General features: G+C 54.8%; 6 protein-coding genes across 6 annotated transcripts; 3 read left to right on the top strand and 3 right to left on the bottom strand.

Annotated features, from left to right (window-relative positions):
- Positions 1–649: 649 nt before the first annotated feature.
- BO80DRAFT_410071 (uncharacterized protein) lies at positions 650–2,220 on the top strand (the record flags this gene model as incomplete). The annotated part of the gene is made up of 3 exons (XM_025717906.1): positions 650–714; positions 798–1,161; positions 1,207–2,220. Exons 2-3 carry the CDS (start codon positions 1,021–1,023, stop codon positions 2,218–2,220), a joined length of 1,155 nt encoding a protein of 384 aa, XP_025574056.1. The 5' UTR covers positions 650–714; positions 798–1,020.
- A 300-nt stretch (positions 2,221–2,520) lies between these two features.
- On the bottom strand, positions 2,521–4,736 carry BO80DRAFT_123125 (uncharacterized protein). The gene is made up of 3 exons (XM_025713507.1): positions 4,498–4,736; positions 4,283–4,447; positions 2,521–4,174 (listed from the first exon to the last, which is right to left on the bottom strand). Exons 1-3 carry the CDS (start codon positions 4,585–4,587, stop codon positions 2,570–2,572), a joined length of 1,860 nt encoding a protein of 619 aa, XP_025574055.1. The 5' UTR covers positions 4,588–4,736; the 3' UTR covers positions 2,521–2,569.
- A 1,825-nt stretch (positions 4,737–6,561) lies between these two features.
- BO80DRAFT_358575 (putative lipase) lies at positions 6,562–9,306 on the bottom strand (the record flags this gene model as incomplete). The annotated part of the gene is made up of 4 exons (XM_025715889.1): positions 6,562–8,025; positions 8,121–8,324; positions 9,091–9,153; positions 9,211–9,306. The coding sequence occupies 4 exons, from the start codon at positions 9,304–9,306 to the stop codon at positions 6,562–6,564; spliced, it is 1,827 nt and encodes a 608-aa protein (XP_025574054.1).
- Positions 9,307–12,933: 3,627 nt separating this feature from the next.
- On the top strand, positions 12,934–15,382 carry BO80DRAFT_122969 (putative hexokinase). The gene has a single exon (XM_025713506.1). It carries the CDS (start codon positions 13,352–13,354, stop codon positions 15,002–15,004), a length of 1,653 nt encoding a protein of 550 aa, XP_025574053.1. The 5' UTR covers positions 12,934–13,351; the 3' UTR covers positions 15,005–15,382.
- BO80DRAFT_426392 (uncharacterized protein) lies at positions 15,325–16,849 on the bottom strand. The gene is made up of 3 exons (XM_025719761.1): positions 16,249–16,849; positions 16,113–16,155; positions 15,325–15,993 (listed from the first exon to the last, which is right to left on the bottom strand). Exons 1-3 carry the CDS (start codon positions 16,779–16,781, stop codon positions 15,697–15,699), a joined length of 873 nt encoding a protein of 290 aa, XP_025574052.1. The 5' UTR covers positions 16,782–16,849; the 3' UTR covers positions 15,325–15,696.
- Positions 16,850–17,116: 267 nt separating this feature from the next.
- BO80DRAFT_426390 (cytochrome c oxidase assembly protein COX14) lies at positions 17,117–18,550 on the top strand. The gene is made up of 2 exons (XM_025719760.1): positions 17,117–17,584; positions 17,685–18,550. Exons 1-2 carry the CDS (start codon positions 17,269–17,271, stop codon positions 18,170–18,172), a joined length of 804 nt encoding a protein of 267 aa, XP_025574051.1. The 5' UTR covers positions 17,117–17,268; the 3' UTR covers positions 18,173–18,550.
- Positions 18,551–18,577: the final 27 nt, after the last annotated feature.

Genomic DNA, 18,577 nt, shown 5'->3' with positions numbered 1-18,577 from the left:
GGGGTGGTTACAGTTGGTGGAATCGGGCTTGGGTTTGTGGACGCCGGTGCGGGATTTCACAAGTAGGACGTACGAGCCGGTGCCGAGGGCGAACAGGCAGACGAAGGGGAGGACTTTGAAGTTGGAGCGGCTGTAGTGGGTGGGGTTGGGGGATTGAGGAGGAGAGGAAGAGGAAGAGGAAGAGGAAGAGGAATAGGGGCGCTGGAGAGACAGTCGGAGATGCCGGTGGGGGGGCACCACGGCCTGGGCTGAGCGGATGGGCGGCAGGGCACCACGCACAAGACGGAGAGACATCGAGGGAGGGAGGAGGGGGGGTAGAACAGTGAGAAAGGATTGAGCAGGCGAGAAAAGTTGGCGCGAACTGAAGTTGTCTCGGTATACTGTCGACCAAGCGAAGGGAGGAAAACCCGAAGAGTGCAAGCAGGCAAAGCAGGCAAAGCAGACAAACATCGACCGCTGAGGTTCTGGTGACGGTTGCCGCTTTGGGCCTAGCGCGGGCTGGCTCGATGTATACTTCTTTTTCCCTCTTTCTCTTCGCTTGCCTTGCTCTCTTTCTCTCTCTCTCTCTCTCTCTCTCTTTCTTACTTTCACTTCCACGGTGCATAATAGAAACAGCCTCATTTTACTTTAACGTTATCTCAAACCAGGTCCTACCCAGTCGGTGTCAAGCGAAGTTGTCTCGAGCTAGTTTGAACAGCATGAGACCATCCAAAGGTATATACTTCCAAACTAGTACTACTATGATCCTTTTCCTCCACCTCGTATAACAATCGGTTGACTGGCCCAACAATAAGTAGCAGGTGTTACTACTATCCCATTGATAGTTACCATTAAATCAATTTCTTGAGTTTAGCCCTGGCTCTCCGTCGTGCCTGACTTCTACAACCAGCCTTCCTCCAATCCAGTCTTTCTTCTTCAGATTCCACCTTCCTCTTGTCTTCTCATCTTCCCTCGTCTCATCCCATCTCCATTCTTTGCTCGCTACATTTCGCTTGCACTGTCCAGCAAGAGCTCTGAACCATGTCTTTCCCTCGTGGCCGTGCAGCCAGATGGCATCCGGGTCCGAGAAAGGCACCCAGAGGCACATCAACGCCCTCTCAGACACCCCAAGTCGAAGGAACTCAGCCCTCGTTTCACAGTCTGAACCCTAGCTCCCCCAATGTGAGTGTGCTGTCCCAAACAGAGTCAACATGCTAATAAAGCTAGCCCCATCGTGGAGGCCCCCCTCGTGGACACCACTGTAACTCACTGCCATCACAACCCAGCTTGAATGCCCCCCCTGCGCCTGTTCGCGGCCGTCCCTACGGAAGAAGCAGGCCCCGCGGACAATGGCCTGCACCTTACCAGAAGCACAAGCCCAAAGAGGCAGCAAGGAAGGCGTCCACAGCATCATTTTTTACTCCTCAACGTACACCACCTACCTCACCCAAAGGCAAAGCACCGCAGAAGCTCTCGCCCTTCCAGCTCTTACCCGCAGAGCTCCGGTTCAAGATATATGCGCACATCTTCGAGTCACACCGCGTCGAGCTCGTCCGCCAGCGTGACAAAAACCCCAGCAAACACACCAAACGAGTCCACTACCGACTCTACCATACTCAAGTTCGCCCCCGCGATCCTTCGACGCAGGTCGTATTATGGCGCATAAACCGATCTTTGCTCCCCATCGCCATCCCTTTCACCTGTCGCATCATGTACTGTGACACGCTCTGTCTCCTCTACTCGTCCACCCAATTCATCTTCAACTCCACTAAAGCCATGACTCGGTTCTTCCAGATCATCCCCAAAGAAGCACACGCCGCCATCCGGCACGTGGAGATTAACCAGTCCATGTACAGCGAGCCGCATCTGACCAGGTTTCGAGTCTTCAAAGTGCGTAGTGACTGGGCCTTCTACCGCGCCTGCGGGAAACTCATCGAGTCCTGTCCCGCCCTGCGCGTGCTGCACATCGATTTCCGCATCCGTGACTGGCCCATCACCCTCGAGATCGGCGAGCCGTGGTCGTTGCCACTCATGCGCTTCGCGGATTACCAAGACAGGTTGGACTTTGTGAGCATTCGTCTGCAGACGGCTAGGTTCACCGAGAAGGAGCTGAAGGAGGTGGCCAAGGCGCTGGAGAAGAGGTTTATGAAGCCGCTGGCGTACCAGCTCAGGGAGGATGAACGTCTGGCGAAAGAGTTGAGCGGAACAGTGAGAGCCAAACGTGCGTTGAGAATCATTTGACACTCGCAAGGGTCTCTTTTTTTTTTCTTTCCCCTTTCTTCTTTTGTTGTTATTAGGGTCTACATCATGCATCCCTGGAAGGCGTATCGTGTAGATTAGCTTATCATGCAATAGCTTAACCGGAAGAAACCAACGGGGCATATGTATCACAGGTACTGTCTATTTATGCAAGTACAATTAGATGTAGTCAATATGTACGTCAGTCGTCAAGGGGGAATATGCGATACAAAGGGAGAGTCTAGACATGCATGAACGCCCGCGATATGCAAAAATAACCTAGCCATCGTCTTCGATTCCTTCCGTTCTCTCCCCCAGCCAGCCCGCGAGCACCCTCACCTCCGCACACCTCTTATTCGCGTGTCAAGGACTGGTGCTCCTCGGATGGAACCTCATGGTATGCCTGCATACGACGCCGCCGGAGAAACCAGTAGATGCCCGCCAGGAGCCCACCCACCGAGCAAGTGACCAGGATAAAGATCAAGAGACCGCCGATGCCGTGAATGACCTCGTTCGCCTTGGCCGCAACTCTGGCCGCCTCCTTGGCGGCTTGGAGGGCCGCTTCTTTGGCCGCGGCCTCAGGATCCACCACGTCTTCCTCCTCGGTCTGCTTCTGCCCGTACAGGATCGACGGGTCATCGGCCGTCGGCTTGGTGTCGCCCTGGAAGCCGGCCAGGCGCCAGTTCTGCGGAGTCTCCGTGCGGTGGAGATTGGAGGTGCCGAGGACGTTGCCGTCCTTGTCGACGGCCTCGACGGAGACCCAGTCGAGGTAACCGTCGGCGATGTACATGGTCTCGAAGTCGAACTTGGTGGTGTTGCCAATCAGGATCGGTAGGCCTTTGCGGTCGGCCCGCGCGTAGAAGTTCCAGGAGGCGACGTCGGTGGCGCCGTTCCAGCTGACGTGGAAGATCGTGGCGAGGTCGGTCTCGTCGGTGCCGTATACCGAGGCCACCACGTCTGGGGGCGCGCTGGGGCGGCCGATGAAGGGGAATTTATACGAGCGGTAGGTCGAGAAGCGAGTGGATGCAAATCGGGCCTGCATCAGGACCTTGCCATCGGGCGAATGCTCGCTCTGCATGCCCTGTTCGCTCCACCCGACGAAGGTGTTTCCGTTAGGCAGGGTCTGGACGCTACCGCGCAGCCGGGTAAGGCCGCCGTCCGGGCGGTTGTAGTGCCTGAGCAGGCGCGCCGTCATGGGGGTGGTCGTCGTGTCGACCTGCACGAACATCGCGGCTGAGACGCTCTCCTCGTTTTCGGCCTCATCGGAGGCGTTGTTCAGGAAGGAAATGATCGCGTGGGTGGCATTGGACTCCACGAAACGTGCGTGGTGCTGCTTGGAAAAGGTGAAGTCCTGAACGAAGTCCGAGAACTTGCCACCAAGACGCCAGATGATGTGTCCATCCTCCCCGGAGATTAGGTAGAGCGTGCTCGTAAATCGCGCCGATAAGAGGTAGTCTCCGGTCGAGCTCTTATCGATGGAGTTGACGTGAACATAATCCCAGCCGGGTTGCGGAGAAGCGGCCCATCGAGGATCGACTTTCACGGACTCGTGGATAGGGATGTATCCGGTAGAACTCCACTCGAAGAGGACCTCTCCGGTAGCGGTGTCCATCTCGACGAAGCCACCGGCGGTAATCCAGCCGTACTCATCCGGGCGACCGAGGTCTCCTAAGTTGACGTATTCGCTTCGATATGCGCAAGCCAAAGCCGTCTTTCCGCCAGGGAGGACGTTGAATTCGTGCATGTTGAATGCCCCAAGGTCATTGGTTACCGGCACAGCGTTCTCGACGTTGTAATGCTGGTCCAAAATGTAGCCGTATCCTTTGTCCCGGCCATTATCCTGATATCCATGTTGCAGGATGAATGAGAGATGATCCTGATCATCGATATCATTGACGACTTTGAAATCGAAGATATTGCGGTTGTCGAACATGCACGATCCGGCCCAGATGAGCACCTGCAGATCGACGGTTAGTAAGCTACTAGATGGGGTGGCCACTCATTTTTCGGAGCATCCCTGTGCCCCCTGGGAGGAAAGGGAGGTCGGGAGGAATGAGACACATACGCCATCTGCATCATAGATGTAGGGTCCAACTTGGCAGGGCTTCCATTGCTTCGTCGGTGCTTCTGGGTCAATCACGCCATATGGCGCAACGAACCAGTAGCCTGGGCTAACGGCGGCGCGATCGTAGTAGGCGATATTAAACTTCAACGCTCTCACTTCCGGAAGCTGGCTGGTGGTCAGCACGAGGAGCGTCCATCCGCGGGCATTTCGCCTACCGTGACAAAGGACATCAAATCATTGTCCGGTTCCGCCTCTGCAACAATGGTGCGGAACGAAAGAAACAACAGAACCCAGAAGAACAGCATATTGAAGGAGTGGCTAGGAGAGGAAACAGTTCCTCCCCCCAAAATGCGACGATTAGCTAGGGGAAAGGGCAAAAGTTGGCGGAAAGGGAAGAAAAAGGATAGCGGGAGACGACCGGGTCATTAAGACGGTCGTCGTCGTCGTCCGTCCAGCAGCCAGGTGCACGTCGGTCGAGGGCATCCGGAAGATCAGTGGTAATGTATGGAGCGCCCCTGCAGTCCTACACTCCATCCAAGGCGCCGCCGAAACGGAATACCCTCAGCCAGCACAAATCCGCATAGGCTAAGACTCCGCAAAGAATTACGGAGTCTCCATAATTTGGGCCGGGCACGGCCAGTGACAACGTAAGTGCTGATACGGCCGCTGACGATCAGACGAAGCGGACACTCTTGGCAGCGTTTCGGACGGTGGAGCTGCGGGCCACGATGCAAACTTCATCGGTGCAGGAGCCATTCTGATTGCTGGATAAGCTGCACCCCCCCGGCACTCACCCAGATTCATGACCGGGGGTGTCCCATGATCCCACTGGGTGGTGCACCAAACGGACGAGTCAACCGGCACTTCTACACTGGAATAGAATCCTTTGTAACGCCACTTTCCCCTGGGAGTGTGCGTGGATGGGGGGTGGTGCCGGTGCGTGGTTGTTTGAGAAGCAGAGCCACTAACACCGAACCGAGCGTTTTGCACCCCCGAGTTACCCCTTCTGGAGATCTAGACCGGCTGGGTCAGAGGGCGTGGCTGGTGGGCGACCCATGATGATGACCGATTGTCTGATTCAAACCTCCCCGGCCATTATTATCAATTGGCGACAGTCCACGTACTCGTTTCCTCCCCATGGGCTTGGCGCACTAAGCGAAATTGGCCGGGCCAGCCTGCTTTTCTGGATTTCTGGAAGAGTTTTATGGCGAGTCCATGCCGGTTACCCGCAACCACGAGCGAACCGTGCCGCCTGGGGGAGAAATGCCTGGGCGATTGGCGAATGACGAGAATTACGCCTCTCCCAGGGGGGCTGTCATTTGCCCGGTTCGACCCATGGACGCCTCAGGCTAATCGCCGAACTCCATCATCGAGTGATCAAGCAGAAGCGATCGACAGTCCGAATGGGCTGTCTTTTCCACTGTCCCAAATCAATTCTTGTTATTGTTATTTTGGCCACGCTCCCTTTCACTCTGCGGTTTCTCCGAGGGCGTAGCGAGCTGAGTCTTGCTCCATAGCGTGGTTCAGCTGGGCTGGCGGCATGCGTACGGTGCAAGGGGGCGGGGGAGGATCTAGATAAAGAATGAGATTTTGGGATTCCGACGGACCCCTGGATCAGTGGTTCTCGATAAGGAGATACCGTGATGCGCCACTACCGGGGAAAAAGTGAGCGATGATGGCGGGGGACGAGGAAAAGGAAGCGTCAGGCAACTGGGATGGTGTGGCAGACCACGTGATGGTATCTAGGATCTATACAGCATCCAGTATAGTATACACGATACAGTATACCCTCCCGGAGAGCCTACGGGGGTTTCCTCCTGGGCATCTCGTGTTTTCCCGACGCATAGCCGACTGTCTGAGAGTACGGATCTCCTTGTCCACAGCATAGGAGAAACCGCGGGAAAAGCCTCTTCCCTGATTCTCTCTGTCTGCACGGTCTACGTATACATCGTACCTACAGTCCACGGCCCAGTCCCACCGGCGCTTCTGACTCCGCTGCGGTGAGCTGATCTCTGCCAATCCAGTTGGGAAAGTCAGACACCATGACGGTTGCCACGCTGCGCTTCCGGCTGGAACTGATCCACTTATCAATCAAGCACTTCCGTGAACTGAATCCATTTACTAGCCTATTAAGCTCAAGCTCATTCCAAGCCACACGAACCCGTTCGGGTAATTGATCGGTGCCTTTTCAGACACCCTGTGTAGAGTAGACGTACTGCGTAGTGGCCACTCTCCACCCGGGCAGCTCCAGTGACTACACAGGACTCTGTACCGAATGCCTACATGCTCAAATCTCTCCCTCGTCTGATCCCCCTCCCCTCTCCCCCCAGCGCTCGAGAGGCATAGCCGATGATGTCGGGCTCCGCGAACGTCTTCGGGGTATACCTGAGAACCTCGGACATGGAAACCAGCAGGAGGCCCTCGGTGCCAAGCATGTCATCCAGACTGAGTTGTGGGGGAAGGGAACGTTCGCAGACCTTGCGGATGTCGAGTCGCGATGGATCTCCGGGTCCGGCATGAGTTAGCGCATCGATAGTCAGCGCCCAGGCCAGTGGGTTATAGAGGATCCCCTCATGCGTGTAAATGCCCCCCGCAGGCTGGTGCGCGCAAATGGTCTGGAGATGGTTATTGGACACCCCGACCCCGTGGGAATCCTGGAGGATCGCGGAGGCCTGCTCTCCACTCATCGGTTGCACGACCTCGTCGAAGGAAGAGTAGACAGTCGTCGTGGGGACATATGCCGAGTCGCCCCCGAGACCCCTCAGGGTGTGAACGAACTTGGTGTCCCATCCCTGCTGCCAGAGGGCGGGGGTACACAGCGTCCCCGCCAACCAGGGGCACGCCAATGTGCTTACCATCGTTCCTCGGAAGTCCGGGCTCACGGCGACGAAATCCTCCACCACCTCCCGGGTGGATGGCCAGTATTTGAACGCCCATTGGGTGTTGAGCCCACCCTGGGACCACGCAATGACGGTGACCTTGGTTTGGTAGAGCGCGGACAGGTAGTTGATGGCATATGCGATGTATTCGGCGTTGATTTGGACATCTCCCAACGAAGCACCGGGGATGTTGACCCAGACCACGTCAGCCTCGGGGATAGCACTGCCCAGTTTTCCGAAGTTGAAATAAAACGAGGTTCCAGCCGGTGCGGCAGTTCCCGGAACCAAGATCACTGGTTTTCGTCCCTTCCTCCCAGACGGGGAGAAGCTCGAGATATGGATGGCCTGGCGGAGAGCTTCCTCCGGCATCGAATACGGTGCATCTTTGGCGGCCCGGGATGGGTAGATCCGCTCACCGTCCAGGCCAGGGTTCTTGTTAAGGCCCGAGTTGATGGTGTTGTCCAGGTACCCGTTCAGAAAGGACAGCAGCTTGGATGGGAGCAGGCCTGAGGCAACCATGTCGTGCACGAAATCGAGCAGAGTCGAGTTGGTGCGGTTCGTGAAGATGGCCTCGATCTTCTGGAATGCCAGCTGCACTCTGTCACCTCTGGTCTCCTGCGAGCTCTCATCTGCTGCGATTCTTGATTGGATCTCCGAGACCGTGTCCGAAACTCTCCCATCTACCATGGGGTCCTCGGCTGCACTCGACAGGACCGAGATGAGATCGTGGCCCGGGTTCGATACAGATGAGCCACTGTGAAGGGGCGAGGCGCAGAGAAGTGCAGGGCTGAAGAAAGCCCCATAGATGAAGCATGCAACCAAGGTAGGCCACCTCATGTTATGCACGTTAACAGATGCACGGTGCTAGTCAAGACGGGTCTGCAGGAAGATGAAGGTGCTCACCCAGAAGAGAGGGACGGCTAACGGAGAGAGCCTGTGGAGAGACCACTGTATCTTACAGTGCACAATCTTCCGAGCCTTCTCTCGAATGACCGCGGCCTCATATGCTGGCTCGACTCACCACGCACCCATTGATCCGCGATGCCATAAGCTGGGAGTAGCCAAGAACCAGTCGCAGACAGCCATCCAGAACCGCAAGCCCGTAATTTCCCGGGCAACGAAGCTATTGGATACATCTTCTTTGGAATAGGTGCATGATCACTCTGGGGTCAGCATTCTGTCTGACCTTCCTATGGCCGGTCATCCACTCTGCAAGAGTTTAGGGGAGCAATCGCAACTTTATGCTTTGCAACAAACCCCGACCTGAGGAGCCATCCGCAAACCGATAGGAGACATTGGAGGGCATGAAGTAATCAGAAGGAACCTGTCATACAATCGGCTTGAAGATGACTGCCATGATGGCGCATAATCCCCACTCGGAATTTATCAGTAATGGACAACAGAGCCGTGAACAGGATGATCAAGTGACTCTGTGCGGTACATGAACCGCTCAGAGCCATCTTGACTTGGTCAGATTCACAGCTATCGCCGTGAAAGACCGGCTGGCACGGGAATGTTGTTGGTCTAGGGTGTTTCGAGGACCAAGATTTGGGGAAGCATGTGGTTGAGGCAGGAGTGAAATAGACCAAGGCTACAGGGAACCCAAGGCACAGTGACCATACCTTCAAAGCCAAGTCATCTGAATTTCTGGTCTGGCCAAGTAAAGAAACAGACATCATCGACCCAAATACCTCCGGAGACTTTTCCGCCTTGTCAATCGTTTGAGTCACTACATTGGACTGCCACTGTTATCTCACACTTTCCTCTCTGCCCGTGATCCTGCACTGACATCACCAGGTTACTTCTACCCCGTCTTCTCCAGTGTCTTCGGATTATGTGCGACTCGATGTCCATGTTGATCATGAAAGATGACCTTGGGCTGTCATCAGCCGTCCATCCCGATGGCTCGAGTCTGTGGGCTCGACGTACCTTCGGAGGATTGGCTACATCTTCCTCGTGTGCTCCGGCCTCGTCCGTGACTACCTTGTCTACCTGAGTCGGATCAGTCAGCTCATACGCCAAGTCGCGATTCCATGGCCGGGGACATACTCGTCCTTGATGGGTTCCTCCACGGTATCTTGTATACACGTAGTCCTCGTCGTTGATCTGCTCCCCCGTCTTGTCCTGAACCCTTTCTGTCGACATGATACTAGGGTAATTTGGACTTTTGCGTATTTTAATGTGTGATTTAGAGATGAAGCATCCGATGGCGAGAGAGTACTCTTCGAGTCCCTCCCCGGCGGACCGCTTTCAGTTTCTGCCTGAGGGTGATGTCATAATGAGGCACGCCAGATGACAATGGCCCTGTCGACAAGTACATACGGAGTAGTCAATAGATGCTCCGATACTGCAGTGGCCTCTGGTACATTTCACCAGGACCAGATGGAGAGCGGAATATAATGGGATCACCAGCGTAGGGTATTCTCAGGCCAATGTCATGCCACTTGATACTACTCGGAACTTCGCCATCTCAAACCCGCACTGAGCGAGAAAGCGGACGGGGCTATTAGAGGTCACTTTTGGACCGATCCCTACACCTTTTGGATTAGAAGAGCGTGCTTCGAAACCTGAAGCTATCACCATCCGGACGAGAGATAAGCGAACGCACCGCTGCGAATGATCGGTCAATGGCGGTAGAGGCCTTGCATGAACGCATTCTAGAACAGGCAAGTTGCATAGAAACTCTAGGCGCGAGTACCGAGGCAGCGTGACACAGTCCTCTGCAGACAGGTGGTGCAAGGTCTAGCGGTTGGACACGTTCGCACCACGGTCAACGTATAGTGTGGTCATGTTGTATCTAGTATGATGCCAGCTTGCCTGTCTCACAATGTTGCACCCCGAATGACCCGATCTCGTTTCCCTGCGGTACCCTGCGGCCCGATTCGAATACGAGGCCTGTACCCGGGCAGGCTGAAGTGCAGTGACGTGACCAACAAAGGCCGATGATGCTAGCTTGGGTTGCATGGCTGCACTATACTGGAGCAGTGGGTCCTGGGGATGACAGTGCTAGATATTCCACAATGTGAGGTTTCTTCCAGGTATCTTTCCCTAGTGGTAGAGTCCCAGCAGAGCGTCATCTCAGAGTGTAAAGACTCTGGCACCCTGGGAATTGGAGGTAATGTTACAACTAAAATGCACGGTAGCTGAGGGGTTTCTCATAAGCAAGGCTTTCTTCGGTTGGTCTGAGCGTTCTCCTGGCACACTGTGGGGATAGATATACAACTCACGAGTGAAGCTTATGGCGTCCATGGCGTGATTGAGGAGCCGTGCATGGTCTTAGAATACGGAATGATTGCGAGAGAGTGGAGGCCACGTGGGCGGACATTGGATTGACTGTTGTCAGCAGTGCTGTCATATTATCTGGGCGCCAAGGTCCGAGATGAATGAGTTTCTCAGGCCATCACAGTGATCAGATATAGATACGGAAAAGCAAACAGACCGTGAAGTCAACCAGACACACGACTCCTATCAGAATGTGGATACCAACAAGGATGACGTCCCTTGCAGAATAGAACTCTGCAAGATGCCTGTAGACCGTGAACCTGACAGGTATTTGCCTCCTTGCACAGGCCTAAGCCTAATTGGTAGTGACCTTCCAGTGCTATGTAGATTATTGTCGATAGCCGAAGAGTACTGGACACAGAGATAGATACCTGGTCACTGGTCGATTGTCCTCGATACATACCTTACAGAACCACTATGAGAGGAAAGAGTATCTTTCATTGACAATACATGCCTCGGTCCTTGGCAGCGTCTCCGGAATGTAGAGAGGTGCCCCGAGGATGGTGATCCTCAGGGTATTCCGGGCAGGCGGGGGATTTCAGTACTGCCGGGGTTGCCCAGACGCTCTTGGATGGCTCTGAGCGAAGCATCTGGAAGACTCGGACGAAAAGCCCGATAAGGTACAGCACACACTGACCAGGCGATCTTGCCAGTGACGAAGTCTTGGTAACCATGAAGTGGTGAGGGCCGGGGCGACGGTGATTGGCGGGGGCAGTGATGAAAAAGGGTCGCGGGGCCCGTAACCCTCGCACGAGTGTAACACTCCCGGCCACTGGGAGCCGGCCCACTACCACCGTTGCACTCAGAGGGCCAACGGGCCCAGAAGGTGTCACATCCCCGATTCATTAGTACCTACATACCACAAGTCCACACAACAGCTTGACAATTCCATGCCAGATGGTGGCCCTAAGCCACCGTGGGGAATGCGAGGGGGGAATGTCAGTACCCGACCATGAGACCATGATCACTCGAATCGGCCATCCTCATCTTGCTCAGTTATGTAACAGCTCTCTGGGCAAGTCGGGCAACTCTGACAAGCAGCTGAATGGTAAACGAGTTACCGAAACAGTATCCAAACAACTATACGGAATTACATTACGGACTGGTTGGGTCATGGAAAGACAGGTTCATCTGGATGCAACTCTGCGGGCGTTAACCTCCAACTGGCCCACTTAGTTGAATCTCGAGTGTCGTATCTATAGAGTAAACTCATCGGCAGGGATGAACGACTATGTCATTGAGGGGTTTCTTTTGTTATGCCATTCTGATTCTCGGTGGCGATAAGATGGCTGCAGATGATTCCAAACCGACGATTATGCTTATCTCCACCCCGAAGACAGCTACCGGAGGCTATGCGCCCTCGAGGCCGGGATATGATCATGCAGTGGCTTGCTGCCGGTCCGACGCTGTGTTCGATCATGGCTCGTTTGGCTTTTCCTCGACCAGTCCAATGGTGGCCCCCATAGTTCTAGACCGGCCATGGATCCAGGTTTCAGGCATAACCCAATCTCAGCAAACATTTAGCCGGCTGGTGGATTGACGGGCCCAATATCGATGCCATTTATCAGCGGACTAGTGCCGCCGTGCATCTGTCAAATGTCATCATTATTCATGAATGAATGAATGAATGAATGGAGAGGGGGACTTGGTTCCCATCGGCCGTACGTATCAGATTTGGAGGTACAGAGTAAGGTGGTAGTCGATCGTCTCCTCGATTAGCACACCGGAGACCAGGATCTATACCAAGTTACTACGGGAGTACTACTGGAAGTACTCCGTACCTACCAGGTAAATACCATACGGGACGAGCCCGCTGCCAGGCACCGTATACCATACACCATACCCATACGCCGTAGAGGCGACCATCGAGTACCACGCTGCGACCTCGTCGGATTCCTTCCTTCTTCTTCCTCCTCCCCTTCTTCCCCTTCATCTTGACCCGGGGGGCTGGGTTTATTATCTATCTCTTCATCCGGCTTCGTCGCCTCTGTTTCACAGTTCATTCCTAAATCCTGCCCAGCCAGCGGATACGCGAAACCGGACGAGGAATGATTGCACGCGCGTTGTCCCATACCTTCAGCCAGAGCAAGCCCCGAGTCATAGTGCTAGTCATAGTCTCGTTCCCCTCCGCCCATCCGCCGCGACGACCGACAACTGGTACCACCGCCGCTACCGCTACCGCTACCAACTACTACCACCACGACTACTAATAATAATCCTCACTACTGCGACTAAACCACTACTAATACGACTCACGACTACTACCTCTACTACTCTACCATCAACCTCCCACAACACCCCTCCCCTCCCTCTGGAGAGTATCAACACCTGCTCGGGCCACATTTTCACCTCCTTCCACTCCGTGCAACTTGATTCACTTTCTTCCCGCCAGGCACTGGAAACGCCCACTCGTCATTTAATTCGATCCGTCGGGTCTGTCCGTCAAAGGATCCCGATTATCACTGCCGACTCTATCTTCACCAGCAACCCTGGTCTTCCCTCTGCTTTCTCTCTCACCCACTCGCTTCCCTCCTTGCGGAAAACTCCCACTGCAGGCGGTGCAAGGATTCGTCATTTTCTGGCCGGTGTCACCTCGAGTCTCATCCATCCGTTCATTTTGACTTGATCGTTGGATAGAGAGACTCGTTCTACTCTGCATCTCGCACCTGTCCTGCTATCCCTTCCCTCTTGGTGATCAACTTTCTGACCCGGAAGCCTTGATCGCCTTCCTTATCATCTTGAAGTGGCGCTTATTAGTACCCATGGCCCTTTGACCTCTTCAAGATCCACTTGCCCGTATGAGCTCCTATCAACTTTGATACATCATCCACTCATACACCCGCCCCTCATCTTATTCCCTTTCGACAATCGTCGCCTTCCACTTCAATTAAGCAATCCATTCCCTCTGATGATGTCAGCCCCGTTGGTCAAGGTCCTGCATCGGATGCAGGAGCTTTTCACAAACATTGTCGCCGCGTTGGAGGCAATGCTATTGTTCCCTTCCATTTTCCGCGACCCCACTCGTAAGCGGCGGAAGCCATTCCATGGCGTGTACTGGGGTCGTCGGTCCCTCGACAGTTTCGCTGACGAGGTGGACCATCTGTTCACGGCGCCCCTGTCCGTCCAGAACATGGTCGCCATGTCAGACAAGATCCGTGTACAGTTCAGATCTTGTCTACAGTCCAGCCCGGTCTGCATGCTTCCGTCTTACAATCATGCGCTGCCATCTGGAACTGAAACAGGGACTTATCTGGCGCTGGATGTGGGTGGGTCAACACTCCGAGTAGCTTTGGTTGAGCTACGAGGGCAGGGAGATATGCGCATTCTTCACGTATCATCGTCGTATATCGACAATGACGTGAAATTGCTGGAAGGAACGCTCTTCTTTGATTGGATGGCGGAGAAAATCGACTCGATGCTACGCGAGGTTGGTGCCAACTGCGGTCGAGAGGCCGTGCCGCTTTCCATGGGGTTGTCATGGTCGTTTCCAATTGAACAAACCTCGGCAAGTAGTGGTCTAGTCATCCACATGGGCAAGGGATTCCACTGTTCGAACGGGACGGTTGGGCAAGAGCTGGGCGATCTCATCGTCCAGTCCTGTCGGAATCGTGATCTCAACGTCCAGGTGGATGCTATTGTGAACGACAGCTCGGCGACTCTCCTCTCCCGGGCCTACATCGAACCCAAAACGCGCATGTCGCTTATCCTAGGCACGGGAACCAACGTGGCGATTCACTTTCCGGTCCATGAGATTGGACTGACTAAGTTCGGCACTAGACCCCCAGGTTGGTTCGACTATGCCAAGAATGTGATTGTCAACAGCGAAATGAGCATGTTTAGCGGCGGCATCCTCCCAAAGACCCGCTGGGACGAGGTGATCAACCGCACACATCTCCGGCCCAACTACCAGCCTCTGGAATATATGATTACTGGGCGTTACCTTGGCGAGATCATCCGGCTTATCATCGTTGAAGCGGTGGAATCTGCCAAGCTATTTGGCGGAGAACTACCTCATTCGATGCGCGATGCTTACTCGTTTGATACCAGCATTGTGGCTGCTCTGGAGGCTGATACATCTCCGCTTCTCGCGTCATCTGCAGCGCTTTTGCAGAAGGAGCATACATTTGCGGTGTCTCCAACAATTGACGATTTGCGGTTCCTCCGACGTGTCTGTCAGACTGTCTCCAAGCGAGCTGCGGGATACTTGGCCACGGCAATTCACAGCATGTGGTGTCTGCGTAACGAGGTCGAGTTTCCCACAACGGCAACCTCGGCACCTCCGTCGATCAAGGAAACCCAAGAGGTGACCGTGGTGGAAAGTGAAGAAAATCCCCTGAGTCTATCGATTGCGTGCGATGGTAGTGTCATCAACAAATACCCTGGGTTCCGGGATCGTTGCCAGGGCTATCTGAATGACCTTGCGAAGGAGACGAACGCGCTACGCCCATCCTTGGATGGTACCTCGGAAGCTAAAGTTCGTCTTGATTTGGCACCGGAGAGTGCCATTCTGGGAGCGGCCGTGGCGGTGGCCGTCGCTGTTGCGGAGAAAAAGCTCGAGTAGATCACAATATCCGGAACAAAGGCGGTCCCTCTCATACTGTGTTGGCTCAAAACAGCTGCGTGACCGTTCGGCATGTCGGCTACATTCGCATTCAAGGTGTTCCGCGTCTGGGTTGCATTTACTTGGCCGCTTTCCTTCGCGCTTGCGGCACCGGGGTTGAACATGGTCGTTTGCCATGTTCTGGGACACCCAATCATTGCATTGTGCTTTCATAGGGTATTCATCGCTATTGCATATACAGGTTCCAAGGTCGGGCGGCGCATTTCATGCTTAGGCGAGAGGACTAGACGGTTGAGCGGGTGGTCTGCGATAGAACCTTTGGGGTGTACATAATAATAATCGTCCATACAAGAGCATCGGTCCACCCGAGCGCAGTGCACATGACGCGTAGTATGTAGGCTTCCCCTGCGCGAAGGATGCCAGGGACGATCTTCACCGTGTGTTCAGCTGACAGGCTGTCTGCGCCGGAGATGGCATGCCAAGAACGTCAGCCCCAATCCGTCGTGGTTGCGCTGGAAGAGTCCCAGCGTCACTACTACTTGCGATACAATCTCGGGGCCATTGCGTAGGTACATTGCACGTCACGGGCACTCAGGAATGCCGTAACAGCTTTCAGGACGGCACCCACGTCCATGAACCAGTCCAGTCCTGTTTTCTACATCACGCGGGCGAAGCATCAACATCATCAGACATCACTCCCTGCAAAGATCCTGCAGCAACTCCAACATTCGCAATTGAAGGGCGGACAATTCTTCACGTGACAGAGGAAGTAATTGCAATTGCTTGCTTGGATCGTAGGAATTCCCACTCGTTGATCTGGCTCCCTCTGGGGTCTTAGTAGTCGATTCGGAGATGAGGTCTTTCTTGATAGAGAAGAACGGGATACGTAATGTGCGGAGCTCGGCCCCCATGGCCTCTGACATTTGCTTGGAGGCTTTGTATACTTTGGCGTCGTAGTTGGTTAGTTCGGCGCGGTCTTCTTCGGCTGTCTGTTAGGGTGGCAGGGATGAAGTGGTTAGTTTTGTGTCTTGCGTTTGGTTCTTGCTTTTTATATGTGTGTTTGTGTTTGCATGTGTGTGTATAAGTGGCGTGCGTGTTTGATACATACAGAGATTTGTTTGTTCTCGTCGACTGGGGCGCCGACGGAGCGTCTAAGGAATCATATCCATGTCAGGTCTTCGACATCATCATTATCCCATTGCTGTGCGAATGTTGGGAGGTTGAGAAAGTAGGTACTTGCTTACAAAACGGCATCAAGTTCCTTTTTCTTTTCACTTCGGGAGGCTTGTTTCTTGAGGAGAGCCTCGCGGCCCTGCCACCATTGTTTCTCGTGGTCGTGTTGGCGCTGCATGAGCCAGCGGATCCGTTGCTGGATGGATTCGTTCTGGGCCACAGTGCGCATGACGTAGCGGAGGGCGGAGGGCCATGTAGTGATCGTCGATGTATCTTCGGGGGTGCCATTCCAATGGGGGTTGGGTGGTTGTGGTTGCGATTGTGGTTGTGGTGGTGCTGCTCGGGTCTGCGATGAGGTTGCGGTTTGGGGGGATGTTGCTGGTGCTGATGCTGGGGCGGAAATTGGAGCTATGGGAATGTGGGGGAGAGATTCGGAGGGTTCGTAGGGATCTTCTTCGTCTTCCAGTCCGTGGGATTGAGAGGTGTTGTTCTGGAAGGGAGCTGGGGGAGCTGCAGCAGGTGGTTGTGGTGGTGGTGGTTGCTGGTTGGATAAGGCGGAGAGGGTTCTGAGGACGGAGGTCAGATCTGCGGCATTGTAGTCCATTGTGGAGGAGTCATGAGGTGGAGACTGAAAGTCCTTGGACGCTGTGCGGTGCCTGCGTTGTGGTGAAGTCGATCGTAGTTGCGGAGGAAGTACTAACTAAGAGCTACTAATCGACGGGTTGGCCGCCTTGCGAATTGGACGCCGTGGGATTGGATTCGTTCCGCTGAAAATTTCCCGGCCGGCTTTCTCCCCCATCGCCTTTCCCGACTCCCGTCGAACTTCTCTGCTGCAAGCCTGCCAGCCTGCCCTCCAATTGCCCTCTGGCTGCGTCCCTCTTACTGTCCGGATTCTTTACTCTGCGCGCCCTCTTTCCCCCCCGCCGAATGTACCGTTCCGACTAACTGGGCCCTGCCATCCTCCTCCCGGTCACTTCGGTCATATCGGTCACATCATACCACGCTCCATCTCTCTCGCTCCCCCCTCCCATCCGCCTCCCACTTTCCCCCCCCCCACCACCTCAGCACCTATCGCATTCCAGCCTAACAGGATGTCCCGATCCGCTGCCGACGCGACCCGGTTCACGGCCACCGGGCCCTACGCCCACTCCAAGCCCGGTTCCGCGGCTCCCTACAAGCTCCCCAGCTCCATGGCCCAGTCGGGACCGAGCCCCAGCTCTCAGCCGCATCTGGGCCCCGGCGGCAAGCCGGAGACGCCCAAGGAGAAGGTTGAGCGGTTGAGAGCCCAGGCCCGCGCGGCCCGGTTAGCTCAGTCGACGTCGCGGGTGGACAACATGATCGAGATCGGTCGTCGGTTTGCGAACAAGGCCCACAAGACCATGGTTTACACGCTCATTGCTGCGTCGGGTAGGTTCTATCTTGGCTGAAGGATAATACATGAAGGCAGAGGGCTGTATACGGGGGATTGTCTGGAAGGTCATCATGAACTGACGCGTCTTCCGAATAGGTGTCTGCGGTGCTCTGACGGTGTACTCCGTCATCTCTCTAACGCTATACAACCGTCGCCAGCGGGCTCTGTGGGTGGAGAAGGAGCTGCAGAGGCTGCAGGATGCGAAGACGGCATACGCCGACGGTACCGCGACCTCCGAGCAATTGGAGCTGCTGAAGAATGAGAAGATCGGTGAGATCTTCCAGCAGAAGAAGGAGGAGGCCAAGGCACAGCGCCCCTGGAACCAGGTCAAGCAGTACTTGCTCGGGGGATTGAAGCAGGATGAGAAGGCTCCCAATACCAGCTCCATCCCCGATAGCGTGTTGGATGACGCCAACAACAACAAGCCCGGAGTTTTGGAGGCCCTGAACGCAAAGGCTGCGGAGGATGCCAAGGCTGCGGTTCCCGCTGCCTCGAAGGGACAGCTGGATACACTTGCAGAGAATGCCGAAGATGCCGCGAAGCAGACAACGCGAAGCTGGAAGAGCTGGTTCACCGGACGGTGAAGAAAACCGTCATGGGGGAAAAAGGGAAGATAGAGGCGGAGTGAAAGAGGAGGGAAGGGAAAACAAGGAATCGCAGAGATGACGCCTATGCCGGCCATCCGACTTTCCTGTTGTTTCTGGTTTGCATGGCATCGTCCTTTTATTCCTGTCTTCCACATCCGGGGTTGCGGCGTCTGTTCGGGTTGTCTTTCTGCTGTATGCGTATTTGCCCTTGCGTTCCCGATCCTGTGTATTACTGGGTTAGGTTGTGTTCTCTTGTGTACATATACATCTATTTTCTCTCTCGTGTCTTGGTTACAAGCGCCGTCGACTGTGGCAGAACCGCAAAATGTAATCCCAATCCATAGACTCTTCAATCCATTGTGCATCCATACGGGCAACTAACGCATCGGAACCATGACCGGC

Source organism: Aspergillus ibericus (assembly GCF_003184845.1).
Source record: "Aspergillus ibericus CBS 121593 unplaced genomic scaffold BO80scaffold_27, whole genome shotgun sequence".
Classification (NCBI taxonomy): Eukaryota; Fungi; Ascomycota; class Eurotiomycetes; order Eurotiales; family Aspergillaceae; genus Aspergillus; species Aspergillus ibericus.
This window is presented reverse-complemented; position numbering and strand designations above follow the sequence as displayed.